This window comes from Elaeis guineensis, chromosome 3 (genome assembly GCF_000442705.2).
Source record: "Elaeis guineensis isolate ETL-2024a chromosome 3, EG11, whole genome shotgun sequence".
NCBI classification, from domain to species: Eukaryota; Viridiplantae; Streptophyta; class Magnoliopsida; order Arecales; family Arecaceae; genus Elaeis; species Elaeis guineensis.
Window position 1 is genome coordinate 128,334,023 of NC_025995.2, and position 24,341 is coordinate 128,358,363.

Below are 24,341 nucleotides of genomic sequence, written 5' to 3' on the forward strand. Positions count from 1 at the left end.
ATTCCCTGGCCGCCCACAGTGTGGATATCATCTCACCACGGTGCGAAGCTGGACTCTACTGGGGAGAGAGAGATACAGAGATCAAGAGTGCTAGTTGCTCTCCAATTGAAACTTATCATGATGATTGCAAAAAATAAGAACAAGGCTTATCCTGATAGAAGTGAGTTAGTGCTTCATGCGGTCCAAAGAGAGAGACACGATCTTCGCCGCCGCCCATGGCCCACGGGATCAAGCTTGGGGCTCAGTATAAATTGGGTGCAACAGGAGAGTGGCCAGCAAAAGCAGGATATGATAACAAAATCATCTCAGTTTCGTACTGCTGCTAGCTAGGGTTGGGTTCCTGATGGAGAGAAAGCTACTCAAATTCCTGTTCCTGATGATCGGATTCCTTTGTTTCACCAGGGTTTCAGCTGATGTCGGCACGGCTACATCATATGACCCTCCATATCTACGTGCGTTTCTCCTCTTCTCCCTCCATCTATAACCATGCAACTAAAATCCTACAGCCCTCCTCTTTGTGGTTAGAGGACCTGTGAGGGACCCAAACAGCCGGGAGAAGCAAGAAACTTCTCCTTGCCTGCTGGAGGATCCAGTACAATCACTCATGAACATACATGCGTCACATGCCCTGCGCAGGCACGGGATGTGAGTGACGGCATGCACTGCATCCCCTCGTTCTAATATCAACAGAGAAAAATCCACGTTCGTCAGCAAATCTTTCACCCATGGGTACTTCTGGATCCTCTGTGGCCACCACCACCAGAGGATCACATCCTCTGTGCCGGTAGGTGGTGTGCTTTGTCCGCCCTGTGGAACCACATGCAAGTCCCCACTGCGTGGGCCAGTCATCATCCAGATTGAGCAGGCCCACACCATGTTAATTATAAGTAACCATGTCGGTTGATTTTATCAAAAAAGGTAGTCGGGAAGTGTTATTTAAGTACTTTCTAGGCCGAAGCTTAAACGGCCTAGAAGGTATTTTTTTTTCCTCTCTCTCTACCCAAAAAAAGTACCTTCTAGGCCGTTTAAGCTTCGGCTTCCTTGCTAGGCTCATGATTCAATATCCCCTAGTCCGAATGGACCGTACGTTAGGTTTGTTTTGATCCAAAGAAAAATAAGAGCCAAAAAGTGCAGTACAGGTTCTAAGCATCCAAAATTTATTTAGTGTATAGTCAATGTGGAATGAAACATACTTCTATATGGGTCCTCATCCAATAAGCTTTAAGTATCCTTCTTTTTTCCTTGTTTAAACACACGCCTATATAACCAGATCCTCGCACCTTGTAAGCCCCCACGCTCTTATTTTCCTTGTTTGATTTTGTGTCAGTTTAAGAGCCTCATGATATATATATATATATATATGTGCATGTGTGTGTATGGTAGATATAGCACCTTGATGACATGTTGATCATTTCAAGTGCAGCGACAAAATGCTCGGGCTACAACCAGGATCAGATGCCAGGGAATGGTCTCTTTGTTGCAGCAGGGGGTGGGATTTGGGACAATGGTGCAGCATGCGGAAGAAAGTATCGGCTCCGTTGCCTAAGCGGCCTCAGGCGGCCATGCAAAGGTGGCTCTATAGTAGTCGAAGTCGTGGATCTTTGCAGAAACAGTCCATGCCCCTCAACCCTGGTCTTATCCAACAAAGCCTTTGACGCTGTATCTAAGATTCCAAATACAAAGATCAACGTAGAATACACACAGTAAGTCCCCCTTTTTCAATATTCACCCACCGATAAACAACATATTTCTATGTACATGGTGTCAAATAACATGTGAAATAACATTAAACACATTTTACATCGTCTTCTCTCCCTCTCTCTCTGCATAGAATATTTATAAATGACAAAAGCATGAAAGCTTACAACTATATATTGCACACTTTTCCACTCTTGCTGACTTGTGTTAAAATGGGTCTTCAGGATATGATATGATGGATATGCTTCAAAATCATGGAAGCAATGCTCTTGATGAACAAACAAATAGAAGCGGAAGAAAGCAGAGTTACCAATAGAAACACATTGAGACCGTATGAAGGGACCAAGGTTTATGATGTATGAGTATATGCTATATGAGTACATTTCCAGAATGTATGCTATATGCTCCTCTCTCTCCCCCACTCCCTTGCTCCCTCCCTCCCCCAACCCCAATAAAAAAAAAAAAAAGAAGGAAATTTGGGAACTAGTTTAAGCATTTTATTCCCACGTTGATAACAGCAGAAAGACTCTGAATTTGCATAGGCTATTCAATGTAACTGATGCCTTCTTATAAGCCTGCTAAAATTCAACAAATGTACTGAAATTGGTATTCTCTGCTTATATTGTGGCATGCCAGGTGGCATCATAAAATCATTCCTCCAAAACAATGCTCTTCTAACCTGTTAAAAAGCCTTTGTAGCACAATTTCTTGCAACTAATAATGAAAGTGACGTGGAACAATTTAGATCTAGAGAAAGCAAGCAATCATATTTATTCATAATCAATAGATAACCAGAAAAACAAAGACTATAGAGATGATTATACAAAAATCGGAAAAGATTCTTATCTTTCACGCAGATTGATCAACCCCTAAATTTAGATTCGGACAATAGACGATTGGAAAAGTATCCATGATTAGGACATCAGATCATAATTAAAAATTTTAGATCTAATTATCAAAGAAATAAGGATTTAACTCTACAATAACGATCTACTCAGAAATAAATTTTAGAAGCAAGAGATCTCACTAACACGCCGACTAAGATTTTTGGACGAGGGAGAAATTAGACATCAGATCATGCCGTGGTTGGTAGCAAATCCTTCCATTGTCCAGGATCATGGGATCCGATCCAAATATTCGAAGAATTGCCTACAGCAACAGAAATAAATCAGCCATCATGAAAGGAAGGTGGGGATTTGGGAGAATAGGAAATTATGGGTGCTAAAATTGGATTCTGCGGATGGATGGATTGCCGAGAATTTTTCATCCTTCAATCTTCAAGCCTTAAGGGAGATTTCAGAAGAGAGACAGGAGAGAGAGGAAGAAGGATGGGAGGAAAAGAAGGAAGAGAGGGAAAGAAAAAAGGGAGATTAGTAAACTGAGAGGGGAAGGAAGAAGAGAGCATGTAGAGAAGGAAAAGCAGAATTTTATTTCTTAATCATTCATTTATTATAAGACCCTCTGTTCTCTTTTTTAAAAACAAATTCTAACAACCTAAATAGAAAGAAGGTACAATCCTAGGATTTGCGTGAGGAGGGCATTGGAGATGGGCTGCGTTAATCCGGATGGTGTTCGGTTCTCCATGGCATTCAGTTCTCCAAGTTTTGTGCACACGTTCAGAGGTTAAAACTAATTTGTTTGGTTTCTTAAGTTTCGTGCGTCAATCCTTGCTACCATGAAAATCTCAACTCCTGTGCGCATGAAAAAATCTAGAAGCGCGATCAGGTGGTGTGCCTCATGAGGACTCTTCCTAAATGGTCGACTTAAATTCCTCCAAGTGGCTAATTCAAACTGACATGAAACTCCTCAAATAGCTGACATGAAACTCTTCCAAATGGTTGACTCTACTGAGACTCAATTAAATTCAATTTGAAGATCCGATTACAATCCCATTACAAAACTCAAAAATAAAAATTATAGGACTCAAAATAAAGGGCTCTATCAACAATCAAGCTATAATGAATCACGATGACTAGTGTCCACACCAATTCTCTCGGATTGGGTAGAATTCGACTCTATTGAACAAAAGCCGCCTCGGCTTTAATAGTGTTTGAGTAGATCAGGATCAATTTTCTGCAGCTCTTCTCAAGTTATCCATGTATCCTTAGACTCAGATCGGCTTTACCAACGAATCAGGTACCTTTGATATTCTTTCCTTCTGATGGAGGTTATCTGCTCGTCCAGAATTCTTTCAATACGATCGTATTTTTTTTAAAATTTTGACTGTGGATATTCGGATTGAGGTTTACTCTCAATGGATTGGTTAGGCTCAAATGGATTACTAGGTATCTTTATTGGTTCTTTATATTTAACCAGATCTGAAATATTAAAAGTAGAGCTGATACTATAATCAGATGGTAAATGTACAACATATGCATTTGGTCTGATTTTCTTTAAGATCCTAAAGGGGCCTGCTCCATGTGTATGTAATTTTTTGACAGTTTTCTAAGAAAATCGTTCTGATCTAATCTGAATCATAATATAATCACCTTCAGTAAAATCATGGGCTCGACAGTGTGATTTGCTAATTGTTTATAAATTTGATTGCTAATATTAATTTTTTTTTACAATTTTTTTTTGCAGATTCCTAATGTGTTGTGCAAATGATTCTACTATCTCAGACTTTCTAGTATGCAAGGGTATAGAAATGAGGTAAACCAGTTTTCTAGGGTGATGGCCATGCACAACCTCGAAGGGACTCATGCCAATAGTCCTATTAACAGAACTATTATACGTAAATTCGGCTCTAGATAATAACAAGTCCCAATTTCTCATATTCTCACCAACTAAATATCAAAGTAAATTTTCTAAACTTCTATTTACAACTTTGATTTGACCATCAGTCTGGGGTGATATGCAGACGAAAATTTCAAGTTCATCCCCATTAAGTACCATAAAATTTTTTAAAAATAACTAACGAATCTAACGTCTCTATCAGATACAATTGATTCGAATAATCCATGCAATCAGACAACTTTATCAAAGTAAAGACGAGCAATTCTAGAGGCATCGGAGGCTTTGGAATAGAAAAAAAAATGGATCATTTTCGAAAATCGATCTACTACCACACAGATAGAGTCATTCTTTTTAACTATACATGACAATCCTAGAACAAAATCTATGCTCACATCTTTCTATGGATAATCAGGAATAAGTAGTGGGGTATATAAGACAGTATTTTGTCTACACTGTTTAGCTACAGCACAGGTTCGACATTGGACAACAACTTTAGCTACATCTCATTTCAAATTCAGCCAATAAAACTGGTGTTCTACAGCCTTTATGATTTTGGCCCTATCAAAATGATCGGACAAACCTCCCACATGCAATTCTTATATCAGAAAATCACGGACAGAGGTACATGGGATACATAACTTATTGTTTTTGAAAAGATATCTGTCCTGAAAGGTATATTCACTAATTTCTCTAAACGATCCTTATCCAAGTGAAGATATATTTTTTTTAAAGTCTAAGCAGTCATCGTAATCCTCTTTCAATTTCTCAAAGCCGATGATCTTAACACTTACTGCTAATAGAAGGTCCACTCTCTGATGGAGTACATAAATAGTTCAATTCTTATCAATGACTACTACTGATAAAAGGTCCACCCTACCAGAGAGCGTATTAGTAGCATGGTTATCAACATCAGCATAATATTTCAATACAAAGGTGTAAGACTGAAGAAATTCAATCCATTTTTCATGTCTGGGGTTTAACTTTTCTCTGGGAGTTGAGGAATCTAAGAGCTTCATGATCAGAATACAGGATAAATTCTTGTGAAAGTAAGTAGTGCCTCTAGAACCTAAGAACTTGGACCATCGCATAAAACTCCTTATCATAGGTGGAATACTTGTGCTCAATTCATATTTAGCTTATCACTAAAGAAGGCCACAGAGTGTCCTTCTTGATTAAGGACTCCATCAATTCTTACCCCAAATGCATCACAGGTAACTTCAAAAATCTTAGAAAAATTTGACAGACGTAACACAGAAGTGCTGGTCACATGATCTTTAATTTCATAAAAAGCTCGGTTAGTAGTCTTGGTCCATTCAAAGGCTCTTTTTCTTATACAGTCCGTAATAGGAGCCACAATTGTACTAAACCCCTTAATGAATCTTTGATAGAAAGCTGCTAAACCTTAAAAACTCCTGACATCGTGAACATTTTGGGGTACACACTATTCACTAATTACACGAACTTTTTTAGGATCCATGGACATACCATTAGGGGTCACAACAAAATCTAAAAAAACAACACGTGGGGTCATGAAGTCACATTTTTTGAAATTTACAAATAAGCTTTCGATTCTAAAAGTTTGGAACACTTAACAGAGATATTCTAAGTGATCTTTCTTAGTCTTGCTATAAACAAGAATATCATCAAAGTACACGACCATAAATATGTCCATAAATGATCGTAGCACTTGAGTCATGAGTCTTATAAACATGCTAGGGCCATTAGACAGACCAAACGGTATGACCAACTATTCACAGAGACCATCTTTAGTTTTGAAAGCTGTTTTTCACTCATCTCCGAATCTAATTCGTACTTGGTGATACCCACTTTTTAGATCGATTTTGAAATACACATTAGATCCAGCAATCATATCTAACATACTATCAAGTCGGAGAATCAAAAATCGATACCTTATCGTTATTTATTAATTATCTGACTGTCCACACATATTCTCCAAGTTTCATTCTTCTTGAGAGTCAGGAGTGCGAGTACTGCACAAGGACTTAGACTTTCTCTAACAAATTCCTTCCTAAGGAGTTTTTCTACTTGACGTTTCAGCTTAGCATGTTTTATGAGATTAAGGTGATAGTAGAGTAGATTGGGTAAGATAGCTCCTAGAACAAGATCTATTGGGTGTTGGATACTCTTCATGGGTGGCAAGTGATTTGGAAGATCCTCAGAAAAAACATCTTTAAAGCTTTCAAAGAAGCTTGCTATTTCTTGAGGATGATGACTTGTGTCCTTTGTGCTAACTTTCTTAACTGTTAGAATCCAAATAGAAGAATTTTTTCTTAAATCTTTTTCAAACTCTTTTGTACTGATTAACTGTAAACTCTTATTCTGCTTTTGTTTTTTAGACTCTAAAGGGCCATTCTTCTTTACATTCCTAGGGGGTGAAGGGTATATTGTAATTTTTTTGCCTCTGTTCATAAACGTACACGAGTTGAATCGATCATGAAGCATTGCATCCTGATCGAACAACCAAGGCCTTCCTACGATTATGCATCTTACATCCATGGGCATAACATCACACCATGAATTTTTCTGATAAGACTGATATTTAATGGAGATCAGATAATGATGCCTAACTAGGATGGATGATGCATCTATCCAGCCTATCTTGTATGGGTTCGGATGATCTATGGGCGTTAGACCAAGTTTTGAAATAGCATCGATCAAAATAGCATTGATGCAGCTACCACTATCAATGATGACCTTATACACTTTATTTCTCTGACAATCTTTACTTTCTTTTGGTTGGGTTAAAATGTATCTCACTATACCTATTCTCTCTTCAGGTCCAACTCCTTCCAAAGTATTGGGTTCATATCTGCTATGTATACTCTTCATCTCCTAAATGATTTTCAAGGCTCTCTTCTTCGAGCTCTCCGGTGTGTAGAGCTCGAGATAGGCACTGACTAGAAATGTGATCTAACTCGTTGCATTTGAAGCATCGGGTTCCTGAACTGCTTCCTCTTGGGTTCTCTATAAAGGCTCCTTTGTCTTTATCATCTTTTCTCAGTGGGCGACCAATAGGTGGGGAATGATTGGTTAGGATCTGACTATAGTCAGATTTAGGGGTCTGATTAAAGTCGGGTCTAAAACCAAGAATATCAGATTTATGTGATTTAAGTTGTCGGATCACCGAAAATCTTTGGAATCTCTTATAATCTTGGGCTAATTAATAAGCTTGTTCTAAGCTATAAACCTTGTGCATGAATAATTCTCTCTGTATGTTGTTGGGGCAATCGGATCTGCTACCCTCGACTTAGTATCAGCCTCCTTGATTTATAGTCAGTTATCTCGATTATAAGGTGAAACGTCAATCAGTGTATCATCCAACTTTATATATCAACATCAGAGAACAGATAATCGCCTGTCAATTAGTAAGCTGACTAACAGTCGGTAATTCTCAATCGACCCCTTAGTGGGACCAAATCAATCATGATGATCCAATGGACTTCATAACCGATGGCTAGTCGATATATTAGAGTCACCGATCGATGGTTATTTAAATTTCTACAATTATCGACATACAGTCGGCGCACTCAGACTATCAATATAAAGTCGGTATATCAGAAACTACCAGCATAGAAAGTGCATAACGACCATATACCATGATGATCAGTGGGCATTAACTATCCATCCTATGATCACATAGTATCGAAATAAGTGAGACCTACGTGCCTAACCGTTACAAATGGTTACCAACAACTCATCTATAAAAAGGAGGTAAATGAACAGTATTGATAAGATATTTCTAGACTGACATTCTGTCACTTTGAATATTCTATTTGCTGTTCATCACTCTCCACTGACTTAAACATCGGAGGGTTTCCGTCGGACATAATTTCGATCAGTGGACTTCTTTTGCAGGTTGCTCTTCGTCAGATCTAGGTGCAATAAAAAATTGGCCAAAATAGATGGGCGCACCAAGAAGAGAGGAGACAATAAATGAATTGAATTATAGTAAAAATAAGAGCTCAAAATAACTCCATCGGCTTCGTCAGGCAATTTTCTCGTTGGAAAGACCTCCCTCCATCTTCAATGGCAGAGCTTAGTTCTTCGCATTTCATTATCACTACGGATATCCAACTCGCTACTTTAATACAGTAAATGAAAATACTGACGGAGGTAATATACAGCTTCGAACAGCAACAGATACAGCAGCGACAACAATCGATGGCAGAGGAGTCGGTAGCGCATACATTGCCATCCAGACACAGTCGCCGTGCCATCCAACACCTTTCCGACACTCTCACCATGTCGCTCGCCATTCGTGGCAGTCACCTAATTTTGAGTGGATGGTCGAGGGTCCTCCAACGACCTTAGCATCCATACTACTCCGCCTTTCGCTCAGTGCATCTTGAATGAATCAATTCTGTCAAGATTCAAGATGCTACAAATAAAGCCATATGATGGCTTTATTAATCTGATTGATCATCTGGAAAGCTACAAGGTTCTCATGATGATCTAGGGGGCAACCGACGCCCTCTTATGCATTAGCTTCCTGACTACCATTCGAAAAACTATTCGAGCCTGATACTCTGGGCTTCAGTCAGAAAGCATCCATTCTTTCTAGTAGGTTGAACAATCGTTCGTAGCCTACTTCAACACCAGTCAAAAGATACTGTGAACATCCGACAGTCTCTTCTCCGTCAAGCAGGATGAAGGAGAGATACTGAGAGACTTCATGGTGTATTTCAACACCATCGCACTTGAGGTCCAGGATCTTAACAAAGATATGGCCATCTCAGCTATAAAGAGAGGTCTCAAGGATCCAGATTCACTTACTCCCTAGATAAGACTCCCCCCTAGACTTATGCTGAACTTTCGAAGTGCACGTACAAGTACATTCGCATGGATGAAGGCACTACTGACCGACGTTAAACAGAAAAAAAAGATTAGAAGAAAAAATAAAAGAAAGATAGAGCTCCAACCGAATCAAGTCGGCCAGCAACTAATAAAGGAGCTTCATCCCACCGAAAGAGTCCAAGGCCAAATAATTATGGTAACAGGTATGACTCCTACACTCATCTTTCTGCTTCTCGTATGCAGATTCTAATGGAGATTGAGGGAGAAGAGTACCTCTGTCATCTTCCACTGATGAAGGCACCTCTGAGGAGTCACGATAAGAAAAAGTACTATCAATTTCACTGTAATCATGGTCACGATATTGAACAGTGCATTCAACTCAAGGATGAGATTGAAGTCCTGATCCGATAAGGCTATCTTGTAAGTTTCGATGCGACCGTCCGACTCATGCTCCTGTCGATCGACAACCATAGCCTCAACCCAAGAAAGTGATCGACAACCGATCGATGGTAGGAGTTATCAACATGATTTTGGATGATCGAGAGATAGGGGGCAACTTTCGAAGAAGAGTCTGCAAAAAAGCAACGACTTGATGATAATGTAATATCTTTTTTGAAGAATGATATTCAGAAAATACAGACTCTTCATGATGATGCTGTCATCATCTCGACGATGATAGCAAATTATGATGTAAAAAAAATTTTAGTTGATAATAAAAGTTCAATTGATATTTTATTTTACTTGACTTTCTTCCAAATACGACACCGACTGACCGACTTAGAAGAATTTCTACACCCTTAGTCAGTTTTATTAGAGACATAATCAATATGAAAGGAGAAATTACTCTCCCACTAACTATGGGAACAAATCCATGATAAAGCACTGTCCTCTTAACGTTCATAGTTGTCCGAGTTCTTTTGGCTTACAATGCCATGCTCGGACAATCGGGACTTAATGCATTGAGATTGGTGGTGTCGACATATCATCTACTGGTTTGATTTTCGACAAAGAGCGGAGTTGGAGAAATGCATGGGGATCAATAACTAGTCCGACGCTACTTCATGATTTCTATCGAAAACAATAAGCTTGAAGACCCTCTGTCGGTTGACAAGCTAGATCAGAGGAAACATGAAAAATGAGATGAGCCAGGTGAGCAACTAATTTCGATCCTACTAAGAGAAGATGACCCTACAAAGACAGTTCAAATTGGATTGCAAGTATCTGATCCGAAGTGAAAATAGCTAGTGGACTTATTGAGAGTAAATGCCGATGTTTTTACTTGATCGTCGACCGACATGTCGGAGATTCCTCCGAAAGTAATAACTTATCGGTTAAACATCGATCCTAAAGTTAAATCAATGAGACAGAAGAAAAGTTTTTTGTCCCTAAAAAGCAGAAGATCAATGATGAAGAAGTTGATAAGCTCCTTGCAGTTGGCTTCATAAGAGAGGCCAACTATCCCAGTTGACTCGCCAATGTAGTAATGGTGAGAAAGACTAATAGAAAATGATGAAGCTGCATCGATTACACCAATCTAAATGAAGTTTGTCCGAAAAATAGCTTTTTCTTATCAAAAATCAATCAATTAGTCAATACGACATCAAGACATCGACTTCTGAGCTTCATGGATGCCTTCACGGGCTAGAATCAGATTCGAATGATATCTAAAGATGAGGAGCATATTGCCTTCACAACCGACAAAGGCATCTGTTGGGTATAAAATACCTCCCAGTCGAAGTTCGTGATAGGAGCGACCCTCCAGGCATTCTACTAACGTCCGACCTCCGACGACACCTCGCCGAACCTCTCTGACGGCCGAGCCTCCGCAACATTCCCAAGTTCTGTCGATGGATAAACCCCCACCAATGTCAACCGGATTCTTCGCGACGGACGGACTCCACCCAAGTTTCCACGGTGATCGACCCCTTCAAGACTTCGTCCGGACTCCTACGGGAGCCGGACTTCATCTCCGACTCCAGCTACAGGAAGACTTCATTCGGACTCCTACAGGAGCCGGACTTCGTCCCCGACTTCAACCGCAAGAAGACTTCGTCCAGACTCCTACGGGAGCCGAACTTCGCCCCCGACTTTGATCGCAGGTAGACTCCGTCCGGACTCCTACGGGAGTCGGACTTCGCCTCCAACTTTGATTGCAGGTAGACTCCGTCCAGACTCCTACGGGAGCCGGACTTCGCCCCTGACTTTGATTGCAGGTAGACTCCGTTCGGACTCCTACGGGAGCTGGACTTCGTCCCCGACTTCAACCGCAAAAAGACTCCGTCCGGACTCCTACGGGAGCCGGACTTCGTCCCCGACTTCAACCGCAAGAAGATTTCGTTCGGACTTCTACGGGAGCTGGACTTCATCTCCGACTCTGGCTACAGGAAGACTTCGTCCGGACTCCTATGGGAGCCGACTTCGTCCCCGACTTCAACCGCAAGAAGACTCCGTCCGGACTCCTACGGGAGCCGGACTTCGTCTCCGACTTCAACCGGAAGAAGACTTCGTCCGGACTCCTACGGGAGTCGGACTTCATCCTGACTCTGGCTACAGGAAGACTTCATCCGGACTCCTACGGGAGCCGGACTTCATCCCCGACTTCAACCGCAAGAAGACTTCGTCCGAACTCCTACGGGAGCCGGACTTCGCCCTCGACTTTGATCGCAGGTAGACTCCGTCCGGACTCCTACGGGAGCCGGACTTCGCCCCAGACTTTGATTGCAGGTAGAGTCCGTCCAGACTCCTACAGGAGCTGGACTTCGCCCCCGACTTTGATTGCAGGTAGACTCCGTCCGGACTCCTACGGGAGCCGGACTTCATCCCCGACTTCAACCGCAAGAAGACTCCGTCCGGACTCCTACGGGAGCCAGACTTCGTCTCCGACTTCAACCGCAAGAAGACTTCGTCCGGACTCCTACGGGAGCCAGACTTTGCCCCCGACTTTGATCGCAGGTAGACTCCGTTCGGACTCCTATGGGAGCCGGACTTCGCCCCCGACTTTGATCGCAGGTAGACTCCGTCCGGACTCCTATGGGAGCCGGACTTCATCCTCGACTTCAACCGCAAGAGAACTTCGCCCGGACTCCTACGAAAGTCGGACTTCATCTCCGACTTCGACTGCAGGAAGACTTCGTCCGGACTCTTACGGGAGCCGAAGTCCAAGCCCCTACTGCAAGCGACCCACTCCGAGTTTTCGCTACAAATGATCTACTTCAAATTTCTATCACGAGCGGCCTTGGCCGAGACTCCTCGACAAATGATCTCCATCCGGCTTCTACGGAGACCTGGACCCCCTGACAGGCCACAGTAACAGCCACGACTCTGCTCCACTTCCTGCAACAGATTCCGCACGGCTCCATCACTCCCTGGCAGGCCGCAGTAACGGCCACGACTCTGCTCCACTTCCTGCGATGGATTCCGCGTGGCTCCATCACTCCCTGGCAGACCACAATAGTGACCACGATTCTGCTCCACTTCCTGCGATGGATACCACGCGATTCCTCCACCCTCTGGCAAGTCACGACAATGGACGCCGCTCCACTCCACATGGCATGTTCCGGTGATGGCCACGATCCCACTCCACTACTCTTCGAAACAAACTCCTCCTGACCCTGGGCAGCCCACTGCCAGATGGTTACAGACATCGCTATCAGTCTGTTGCCCCCTCCGCCTATAAAAGGGGGACCCCAGATATGTTATTCTCTAAGCTCTAATTTTTATCCCAAAACTCTGCTAAAATTTTCGTTCGAGCACTCCATTCTTGTTGAGGTAGAGAACTGACTTGAGCGTCGGAGGATCTTGTTGGAACAACCCCAACTCCGGTTTAGACTTCTTTTGCTGGTCCCGACGGCGACCGTAACTCCCTCGACTCCAGCTTCTCCGACGCAGGTGGATTTTTGCACCAACAGCATCTATTGTTACCAAATGATGTCGTTTGGTTTAAAGAATGTCAGAGCGACTTACCATCAGCTAGCCAACAAAGTGTTCAAGATACAAATCAAACGTAATATGGAAGTCCACATCGATGATATATTGGTAAAAAATGATGAAACTACTAATCATTTTCAAAATTTAGAAGAAACTTTCGACATACTTCGACGATATCAGATGAAGCTAAATCTGACCAAGTATATATTCGGAATGACTGTCAATTTTTTTTTTTAAATTTCTTATATCGCAATAAAAAATCGAGGCTAATTCAGAGAAGATAAAGATCATCATCGACATGAAGCATTCCAGCTCCAAGAAAGAGATACATCAACTCAATGAAAAGATCGCTGTACTTAACTGATTCATTTCAGAGTCGGTAGAAAGATGTCTGTCCTTCTTCAAGATCTTGCGACAAATGAAGGACTTCTCATGATTGGATGAATACTGATAGTCCTTTGAAGATCTAAAAAAGTACCTGACATCTCTCCCACTACTCACAAAATTGAAGATGGGAGAAACACTATATCTCTACTTAGCGACTTCTGCAAAGGTGGTCAGTTTGGTGCTTATCTGAGAGGATAAAAATTGAATTCAATGATCAATTTACTACACCAGCAAGGTACTCCACAATATTGAAATACGATATTCAAGAATAGAGAAGATGATCTATATTCTGATTATATCAGTATAATGATTTCAACTATACTTTCAAGTACATTCAATAGTGGTCTTAACTGACCAACCATTGAAGATAATTTTGTATTGACCAAATACTTTTGATAGGATAGCAAAATGGGCAATCAAATTCAATGGGTTCGATATCCAATATCGTCCATGACCATTAATGAAGGCTCAAGTTTTAGCCGACTTTATCGTCGAGTACACCATACTCGATGACAGATCTGATAATAAATTCGATGATAAGTTAGAATAAGTTAAGAATCCTGAGGCCGAATATACATCAATATGGATGCTATATGTTGATGGAGCATCCAATGCCCAAGGAAGCAGAGCCAACCTCATCCTCACCAACTTCGAAAAAATGTGATCGAATACGCTATTCGATTTGACTTTAAAGCATCAAATAATCAAGCCAAATATTAAGCCTTGCTAGCCGGCTTGAAGATTACCTAAGAGCTCGACATAGACATCTTGAAAGTCTTCACTAACTCACAATTGATTATGGAATAAGTCAAGGATGAATTTAAAGTCCGAGATCCGACTATGATCAAGTACCTTCAGAAGCTGAAAGATCTCATACAAATCTTCAAATATTTTGAGATCTCACACATTTTGAGAATAGAGAATGTCTGAGCTGATGCGTTGTCTCGACTCGCAACCACTTCATCCAACTTACACAACCGAATATTCATTAAATATCTCGAACAGTCGAGTATTGACAAAGTTGATGAAGTGCTATAAATAAATGATGAACCAAATTGGATGGATCTGATCATCCAATACTTGACCGATGGACTTTATCTATAGACCCTTTGAAAGCCAAATGTCTAAGATGGATGGCCTCATAATACGTCCTGATGAATGAACACTTTACAAAAGGTCATTCTTCCTTTTGCTGCTTAAATGCTTGGGATCAACTGATACCGACTATGCTCTCCTAGAAGTTCATGAAGAAATTTATGAAAATCGCTTGGGAGGTAAGTCATTGGCTTACAAAGTCCTGTGACAGGAATACTACTGATCCACAAAGAAAAAAGATGCTACCAAGATAGTTCGGAGGTACGAACCATGTCAAAATATACCAACATACAGTATCAATCGGCTAGTTAGTTGACATCGATCATTGCATCATGACCAGTCACATAATAGAGAATCAACATACTCGGTCCCTTCCCTCCAACGTCTGATCAGAAAAAATTTTTGATGGTCGTCATAGATTACTTCACCAAATAGGTAAAAGCTGAACCACTGGTGCAGATCACTAAAAATAAGATGGAAGACTTCATTCAGAAGTTATCATTTGCATATTCGATTTGCTGCATACCATCATCACTGACAATGGTCGATAATTTGACAATCAAAATTTCAAAGAGTTTTATGTAAAGCTTCATATTATATACAAACTCATTTCAGTCCACCATCCATAGTTTAACGATGAGGTGGAGGTGACAAATTGGATGATTTTATATAGTCTTAAGATCAGACTGAATGAAGCCAAAGATCTCTGGATAGAAAAATTATATCCAATCTTATGGGCATATCGGATAACTCCTCGTATCCCAATAAGAAAATCATCATTCAACTTGGCCTATGGAATGGAAGTAGTGATCTCAATAGAGATCAAATTACCATCAATGAGAGTCAAACAGTATGTAGAGTCAAATAACTTCGAATGTCAAAGAGCCAACTTGGACTTGCTTCCGGAGGTTCGGCAGCAAGCTCAAATTCGGATGGCCGCATACTGATAAAAAGTAGTCTGATATTACAATGCAAGGATCAAAGCAAAGGTCTTCCATCTAGAAGATTTAATCTTAAGGAAGGTAAAAATTTTAAAATCTTTGGATCAGAAAAAATTATCTTCAAATTGAAAAAGATTCTACAGGATGATCGAGACACTCTGTCCGGGTGCATACCGACTAGAGACTCTCGATGGAACGACTATTCTTTGGATATGAAATATCGAAAATTTAAAAATATATTATCAATGAAGTTGTCCATATGTACGACACATTTGAAATGAAATGATCAGATTTTGACTTTTCTTGGACATTCGACTATGATAATAGATCGATAACCAATCGACTAAAATGTACTGACCTAGTCTCAGTTAGATGACTTTACATATTGACTCCAGTCGAACAATTACATATACCAACTTAGCTACGACTCAACGGAACAATATGCTGACTCAACTATGATTGAGTGAAAGAATAAGTCAATTTGACCTCGACTAAATCAAAAAATATACCGACTGTACTTCGATCAGTTGAAGGATACTAGATTTGTCACCGTATATCGAATACTTAAGAAAATTTATGCCTAAAGCTCAATCAGCTAGTACCCGACTAGTAGGCAAACTATTCGACAGACTACTAATTGTCATTCAGCATACCGATTGATAATCGATTGCCTGATCGACGTTCGGCTACATTAATAATGATCATCTACGACAAACAAGATGACCAAAAAGACAACATTCAAGGAGTTCAACACTCAGAAAGTTTTCAATACTTAAACAAATTTTCCATTCATTCTTTCAACAAAAGAGTACAAAATTGGACCAAGATCTGATTATAAAAAGAAAGTCAAACTATAGGCTGATAGTAAAAAGAAAAGAAAGCCTATCACATCTACATCGATCACCAGTCAGTCTCTTCCACAACTATGTCGGTAGCCACCGCGACTCCAATTTTCTGGCTTTCGAAAATAGTCGATTCTACTCCGATCGATGCTGGTGCGACTTCCTCAGCAGTTGGGGTGGGCTCCATGACAGCCAGTATAGCTTCTTCAATTGGAGCAGCTGCTCCTTTGGTCGGCTCTTCTTCTACCCCTTCTTCAGCTGTCGGGATGGTGATGCAGCTCAGATCTAGGTCCGGATAAAACTTTTCGACTGCATCCCTATTGTCCTCATAGCCGACCCAATAAGACGTGCTACCACCCTCGAGGATCTCATTTTTGAAATCCTCTGAGTTCTTGTAATCTTCGACAGGTTGCTCCCGCACCCGACTGAGAACCTCTTGAGCCAACTTCACCTCCTCCTTGGCGGAGGCCGACTCTACATCGGCTAGTGCCAACTTGCTTCGATGGCTCGATGTTTCTCCCACTCCTCTGACTCCTTGAAGAAGTTATCATGCTCCTTCCGAATTTTGTTGAGTGTGTGCTTCTTCTTCTTGATCCGGGCTTCTTGAGATGTGATTGACTGCTTGGCTGACTCCACTTCGGCTCTTGCCGACTTTACTTCGGCTTTGGCCGACTCTAACTCAGCCTTTATTCAAGAGATCTCCTCCAAATGTTTCTCCTCCCGCTCTGTTGTCAACTGGAGCATTCAATGGCAGCAGCCTTCTCGGCATTCATGGTCGAAACCTTATCGCTCCACATTGGGTGGAAGTCCACGATCTTTCGATAACCACTCTCCAGCACCGACATACCATGCGCGAACTGAAAAAGGAGAGAACATGTTAAAAAAATAAGTTAGAAATGACAATTGAAAACTAAAATACCAACTTACACTGAGGATCACCGAATAAAAGGAAGAGAACATTTCGGACACCGTCCGACTCTTTCTGCTCTCCCTGTCGGTCGAAAGAAGTGCAGCCTTAATAAGTCATTTGGCTAATTTTGGGTTCACCAAAGCCAACTCACCTGCTGGAATCCGAACATCGAAGAGCTTCATAAAGCCCATTGACAACCCATCATCAGCCAAAGTAATCGATGCTTTTCCTCGCTCTCCAATGGGTGGCCAATCACTTGATGCCACCATCCATTCGGATGTTGAAGGTACCCAAGATAGTGTGGGTCCCTTTTGGTTAGATCCTAATTCAGGCATAGAAATTGGCTAAGACTCCATCGACGTTGCTTTGGTCGGTGTGGCTCTGGCCAGTGGTGGTTCGACGATAATAACATCGTTGTCTCCATCCTGTTCCCTACCTGACGGAGGTGCTTCAAATCATGGAAGCACTGTCGGAGCCAACAATGCTATAACTGGCTCAATGCTAGGCCCAGGGATGACTACTGATGGAGTGTCGGTCTCGATCACCACTGCCGACTAGTGTCGGTCCAACTTTTCTTTGAAGCTTCAGAGAGCCCTGCACCGACCGTAGACCTCTTCTTAGCGGCGAATTGTTGGATATCAGTTGCCGAAACTTGCACCAAAGATTGCATGGCTGAAAGTAGAAAATAAAATGATTTTGTTAAAATCTGAAGACACATAAATGTAAGAAACTAAAGAACTACATTATGCTATACCTATGATGGGTGCTGAACCAAGTCTGGCATCGTAGAGAGCCTGCTCCGTCAATAGTTTCTTCTATGGAAAAACTTCCATGTCCTTCAGATAGAGGAAGTCTTCTTTGACGGCAATGTCAACCCGATTATTCTCATTCCAACTTGTATTCGGACTCTTCTAGGTAGAAAAAATCTCCAGGATAAGGAAGAAGAAACAAAGAAAAACTGAGTCTTCCAATTATGAATGAAAGAAGAAAGGCCGGTGGTGAAAGACAGACCCTTTCTTGGAGAAAAAACCATCAATCTTCGGCCTTAGGGTGGGGGCGAAGGACGAAGAAAGGTCGAAAGAGAGAAACTCGAGGCACGATTGGGATTATATGGCACAATAAGGCAAAGATAACAACGAGCCAAATGGAATTCGACGCGAGCTGAGCTGGACAGAGTCGGTAATAGTCTAGAACATTTCGAATGAATTTTGAAATCAAAAAATAAAGATCAGATTGAAGATTTTCAACATAAAAAGTGATCTGATCTGGAGGAGGATCCGAACCAGGCATAAACAACCGAAACTAATCCAGGATGTGATATTGCTTCCAAAGATGGATGACTGCGGAGTCGGTCAGAGAGAAAACCTCCACTACCAACCCCAGAAGGGAATTGCCAACTGAACCAGTCGGTCGGCTATCCCAGAAAGGATTAGGGGCTCTATCTTCTCCATCTCTAACTTTAGCTTTACCCTTCCTATTGTTACTTGCCATTGATAATGGCGAAAAAAGAAAATAAAAAAGGAGGAAAAATTGAAGAAGCAAAGGGATGAAGAAAGCCTAATCTGAAAGTTAAGAGATGCCTAGAAAACCATAATGACACAAGGAAGAAAGGGATTCTTAAACCCCTGAAGCTCTTAACACTCACATAACAGTTTTTGATTGTAGGAGAATGATGAATAAAATGACAAAAGATTTAAAGGAAAGAAAATAATCTCATATATATAGAATCCCTCAACGGTCAGGATAAACTCGTTCAAAATGAGATTGCCTTAGATTTTGACACGTGGCTACATTGAAATCGACCATTGATTGGACGGTTCGATGCATCTATCATCTAATCATGCCACAGCACCACTATCTGTGTGAACGGTTGAGAGCCAATAATAAATGGACGCATGACGGCAATTGACTAGTCAGAATCAAATCGATCGAATCATCCGACTGTCTAATCATCTCTTCGAATCGACATCCCAACGATGGCTGCACGATCATCGAAATGATAAAATAGCTGGAAACCTTTCAATTTTTGAGAGAATCATTAATATCTATAGCTGAATCGACTGTAGAATCGAAGATAAAGATAACATATGATAACTTCCATCATCCAACATGTCAGGCTATATGTCAAGTCACGTGTCATCCACCTTGAACTTGGGAGTAGAGGACAACTGTTGGGGCAATCGGATCTGCTCCCTCCGACTTAGTATCAGCCTCCCCCAACTTATAACGCTCATCTCGACTGTAAGGTGAAATGTCAATCAATGCATCATCCAATTTTATATATCAACATCAGAGAACAGATAATCGACTATCAACCAATAAGCTGACTGACAGTCAAAAATTCTCAATCAGTCCCTTGGCAGGATCAAGTCAATCATGATGATCCGACCGACTTCATAATCGATAGTCAGTCGGTATATCAGAGTCACCGATCGATGGTCATTTAGATTTTTATAATTACCGACATACAGTCGGTGCACTCAGACTATCAATGTAAAGTCGGTATATCAAAAATCGCTAGTATAGAAAGTATATAACAATCATATACCATGATTATCAGTGAGCATTAACTGTCTATCCTACGATCATATAGTACCGGAATAAGCGGAACCTACGTGTCTAACCATTACAAACAGTTACCAACAACTCATCTATAAAAGAAAGGTAAATGAATAGCATTGGTAAGACACTTCTAGGCTGATACTCTGTCACTTTGAATATTTTGTCTGTTATTCATCACTCCCATTGACTTAAGTATTAGAGGATCTCCGTCGGACATAATTTTGATCAGTGAACTTCTTTTGCAGGTTGCTCTTCATCGAAGCTAGGCACAATAGGAGATTAGCCATAACATATGTCATCTCTTAAACCAGCTCTAAATCGTGACAAGGTGACAGATGGATCTTCACTAACATCAAGTCGCATAAGGTATTCGTCAAATTTGATGATGTACTCAGTAACAAACTTGCTACCCTGGGTCAACCTTTGCCATTGATCCAGGATATGCTGCTGATAGGAGGTAGGAAGATATTTTTCATGAAGTTTATCTTTCATCTCGTCCCAGATACTTATGGGCTTTTATCTCCTATGCATGGCTAATCGCTCCACATTATGCAATAAAGTTTGGCTTGACCTAAAAGTCTCATTTTAGGAATCTAATTTTTCTATCCTCAGACATGTTGTACCATTCAAAATAATTATTCGTGTCTGCCTTTCAATCAAGGTACTCGTTGGGGTCCAGATGGCCTACAAAGCTTGGGGCTTCGACCTTGACACTTTGAAGTATTCTTTCATCTGGATCATTATGATCGTGATGGGGTCAAACCACTTGATTATGACCTCTATAAAAACTAGGATGGTCAGTTGCCCTCTAGGATAGTCATCTAGGAGAAGGACATTCCTAGCATGTTCTTCTATGCCATTCATCTTTTCTTCTTTTAGGGTCTCTACTCTCGTATTCAAATTCTGGATGGAACCACTTATGGTATTTAACCTCTCAGTAACATCTTTAAAGACTACAACAAAATCAAAATCTAATCTGTGACTTGATTCTAGGCTCTTTGGGTGATATCTAGCTCCAGATATAGTAGACATGCAATACAACTGACTCTAGAGTTTTTCTAGATCTAAAGCTTAAATCACTATGAATCGATCGAAGTACAAGTAGATGAACATTCGCATCCTTAGGCTGGTCAAGTAAGAGGTGGAATTTGTGGGAGGCTCTCCTCGCTCTCGCGAGGTCCTAATTAAATAACCACAATTCACTTAGGCGTTGTCTTATATCTCTAGCCTTAGACACCAGTTTACGGAATCAACTACAGACCAAACTCGCACTAAGACTCATCATAGCAATTGAACTTGACTTGTTTTGACCCATCCTTTAATGTCTAATTGATTTTAGCTTAGGCTTAGGTCAATGTACATGAGGTTGGTGGTTTATGGGCTAAGAAAAGATGATGAAATCCTTCCCTTATCTTATGTTGGGAGTACCCTTAAGATAGCTTACAGATGCAAATAAAATGCATACATTGATTTCAAAATGAAATAAAATAGTACCAACTAAGCTGACAAACCAGAAAATGAAACTAAATTATTGAAATTATGAACTTCAAACAAACATAAAATGAAATTGAGACTCTAATCAACCCTTAAAGTTCCTCCTAAGTGCATGAAATTTTACTCCCAAAATTTTATTTTTGGATTGCAGAGCCCTTTGATTGAAGTTCTGCCACGAGGTTCTCAGAAGATAGATTTTATGGATTTCAAAGCAAAATTGGATTCCTTATCAAGTAAAGATTTCAGAAAACTAAATTTTTGAATTTTTTGAAAGTTTCAATAGGTGGGATACTTTTTTTTTTTCTAAGATTACATGAAATTGGTCATAGAATTTCGCACTGACCTCCAACTAACATACAAATTTGGTACTAATCTCATATCTATTTTTCAGATCTCCACTTGTGAAAATCTTCACAATCGAATTTAGTTTCCAAATCAACAAAGTTCATGAATTTATGACTCTTTTATGGATGGAAAATATTATTACTTCTAAGGGTGCACAAATATTGTTCTGAACAGATTTCAGGTGCAGAAGTCAGGAAGTGTAGGATTTTTTTCAGATGGATTTTCGAAAACCAAATGGTTTCAGATTTCAATAAAATTTAAAATCTCACTTACCAATCAAGTCTCCTACACAAGAAATTTAAAAATTTTCTGAAGTCTCTGAACATAGGAATCATAGTTTCTCCGATGACTGTGCAGGATACCAGTTTGCAGGTTTTGATGCAGAAAACTACCTAAATATAAAACTCTAACCCTAATCTAACCATGCTCTGATACAAAACTGATGTGGAATAATTTAGATTTAGAGGAAGAAGCAATCATATTTATTCACAATCAACAGATAACCAGCAAACCAAAGACTATGGAGAGGATTATTCTAAAATTGGAAAAGATTCTTGATTTGCATGCATGTTGATCAACCCCTACATCTAGATTCGGACTGTAGACGATTGAGAAATCATCCATGATTAAGGTATCAGATCACAATTAAAAATTTTAGATCTAATTATTAAAGAAATAAGAATTTAACTCTCTATAATAACGATCTATTCAAAAATATATTTTAGAAGCAAAGAATCTTACAAACATGCCGACTAAGATTTCTGAATGAGGGAGGAATTGGATGTCAGATCAGGCCGTGGTTGGTAGCAAAGCCTTTCATTGTCCAAAATCATGGGGATTCGATCCGAGCATGCGAAGAATTACCAACCCAACCGAAATAAATCAGCAATCATGAAAGGAAGATGGAGATTTGGGAGAATAAAAATTATGGATGTTGAAATTGGATCCTGCAGATAGGTGGATTGTCGAGAATTCTTCGTCCTTCAATCTTCAAGCCTTGAGAGAGATTTCAAAAGAGAGATAGAAGAGAGAGGAAGAAGGATGGAAAGAAGAGAAGGAAGAGAGGGAAAAAAAAAGGGAGATTAGTAGACTGAGAGGGGAAGGAAGAAGAGAGCACGTAGAGAAGAAAAAACAGAATTTTATTTCTCAATCATCTATTTATTACAAGACCCTCTATTCTTTCTTTTTTAAAAAAAATTCTAACAACATAAATAGAAAGAAGGTGTGATCCCAAGATTTGCATGAGGAGGGCGTTGGAGATGGGCTACGTCAATTCGGATGGCGTTCGATTCTTCATTGCATTTGATTCTCCAAGTTTTATGAGCACGTTCAAAAGTTAAAACTAATATATTTGGTTTTTCAAGTTCCGTGCATCAATCCTTGCTGCATGAAGATCTCAACTCCCATGCACGTGAAGAAATCTGGACACACGATCAGGTGGTATGCCCCATAAGAACTCTTCCTAAATGATCGACTTGAATTCCTCCAAGTGGCGATTCGAACTGATATGAAACTCCTCAAATGGCTGACATGAAACTCCAAATAGTTGACTCTACTAAGACTCAATTAAATTCAATTTAAGGATCCGATTACAATCCTATTACAGAACTCAAAAATAAAAATTACATGACTCAAAATAAAAGGCTCTATCAACAATCTGAGTCATCATGAATCATGGTGATTGATGTCCACACCAGAAAATAGCTACATTTGGCATCACATTGAGAATGTGATGCCAAATGTATTGTGATTTCGAAAACTAGATTTCATAACATATCAAATGACTTGCAAGCAGTACTAGTTATGATTGTGGATGCTTTGATGAAGCTCAGAGCTAAGTAGAAAAAAACAGTGGATATGGAATGAAAGTTGCCTATTGTCTACAGGACGGATGAAGTTAGTCTACAGCAACATATTTGAGAATTTTTAATTGTGCAGTGTAATGGGGGGATGGAAAAGTCAATACTCAACAGAGCTCTTCATGAAACAAGAATCTTGTAGTGAATTTTAAAAAGGCAATATCGGTAGTATGACCGATATCCAAAATCAGAAATTGGCAAAGAAATAACAGTAACTCCCGCTGCAAGAATGGTGGGATAATCAAAGTCACCTATGTATATTATTGTCAAAGATTTGTTGCACATCGCAATTTTGAGTCAAACAGTACCTTGGCCCCAAATTTCCATCAGGCCCCTGGACAATCATTTCGGTTAATAACCAGTAGAAGATGTAGCTGCTTGCGGCTGACATTCGGCACAATACTGGCAAAAATAAAGAGAAAAGAATAGAATCCGAAGAAAATAGTGATGTCAAAAATCTCCTATTTCCCAATAAAACTAATACTCATGTGCTTCTATTATAAATTATAATCAACTTAAGCAATCGATGCTGGCTCCCATTGACATATATTAATCCATAAGGTTTTACCCACATAATCTTTTCAGATTGACCACCTGACCACCACTAGAAGGAGTCAATCACCGGTCAAGCGCATGTGGTGAGTGTGACATCAAGCAAGAAGTCGATTAACTTTGCTAATTGGAACTCGAAGCACCAAAAGTATCAGAAAAATGATCGATCTTTCATGTT

The 24,341-nt window shown here is 40.3% G+C and overlaps 1 protein-coding gene across 1 annotated transcript; it reads left to right on the top strand.

Moving 5' to 3' along the window:
* The first annotated feature begins 200 nt into the window (after window positions 1–200).
* On the top strand, window positions 201–1,707 carry LOC105040168 (EG45-like domain containing protein). The gene is given in 4 exon segments (XM_010916573.2): window positions 201–269; window positions 271–327; window positions 329–452; window positions 1,424–1,707. Coding segments are annotated over 4 exon segments (519 nt in total). The 5' UTR covers window positions 201–215.
* The last annotated feature ends 22,634 nt before the right edge of the window (window positions 1,708–24,341 follow it).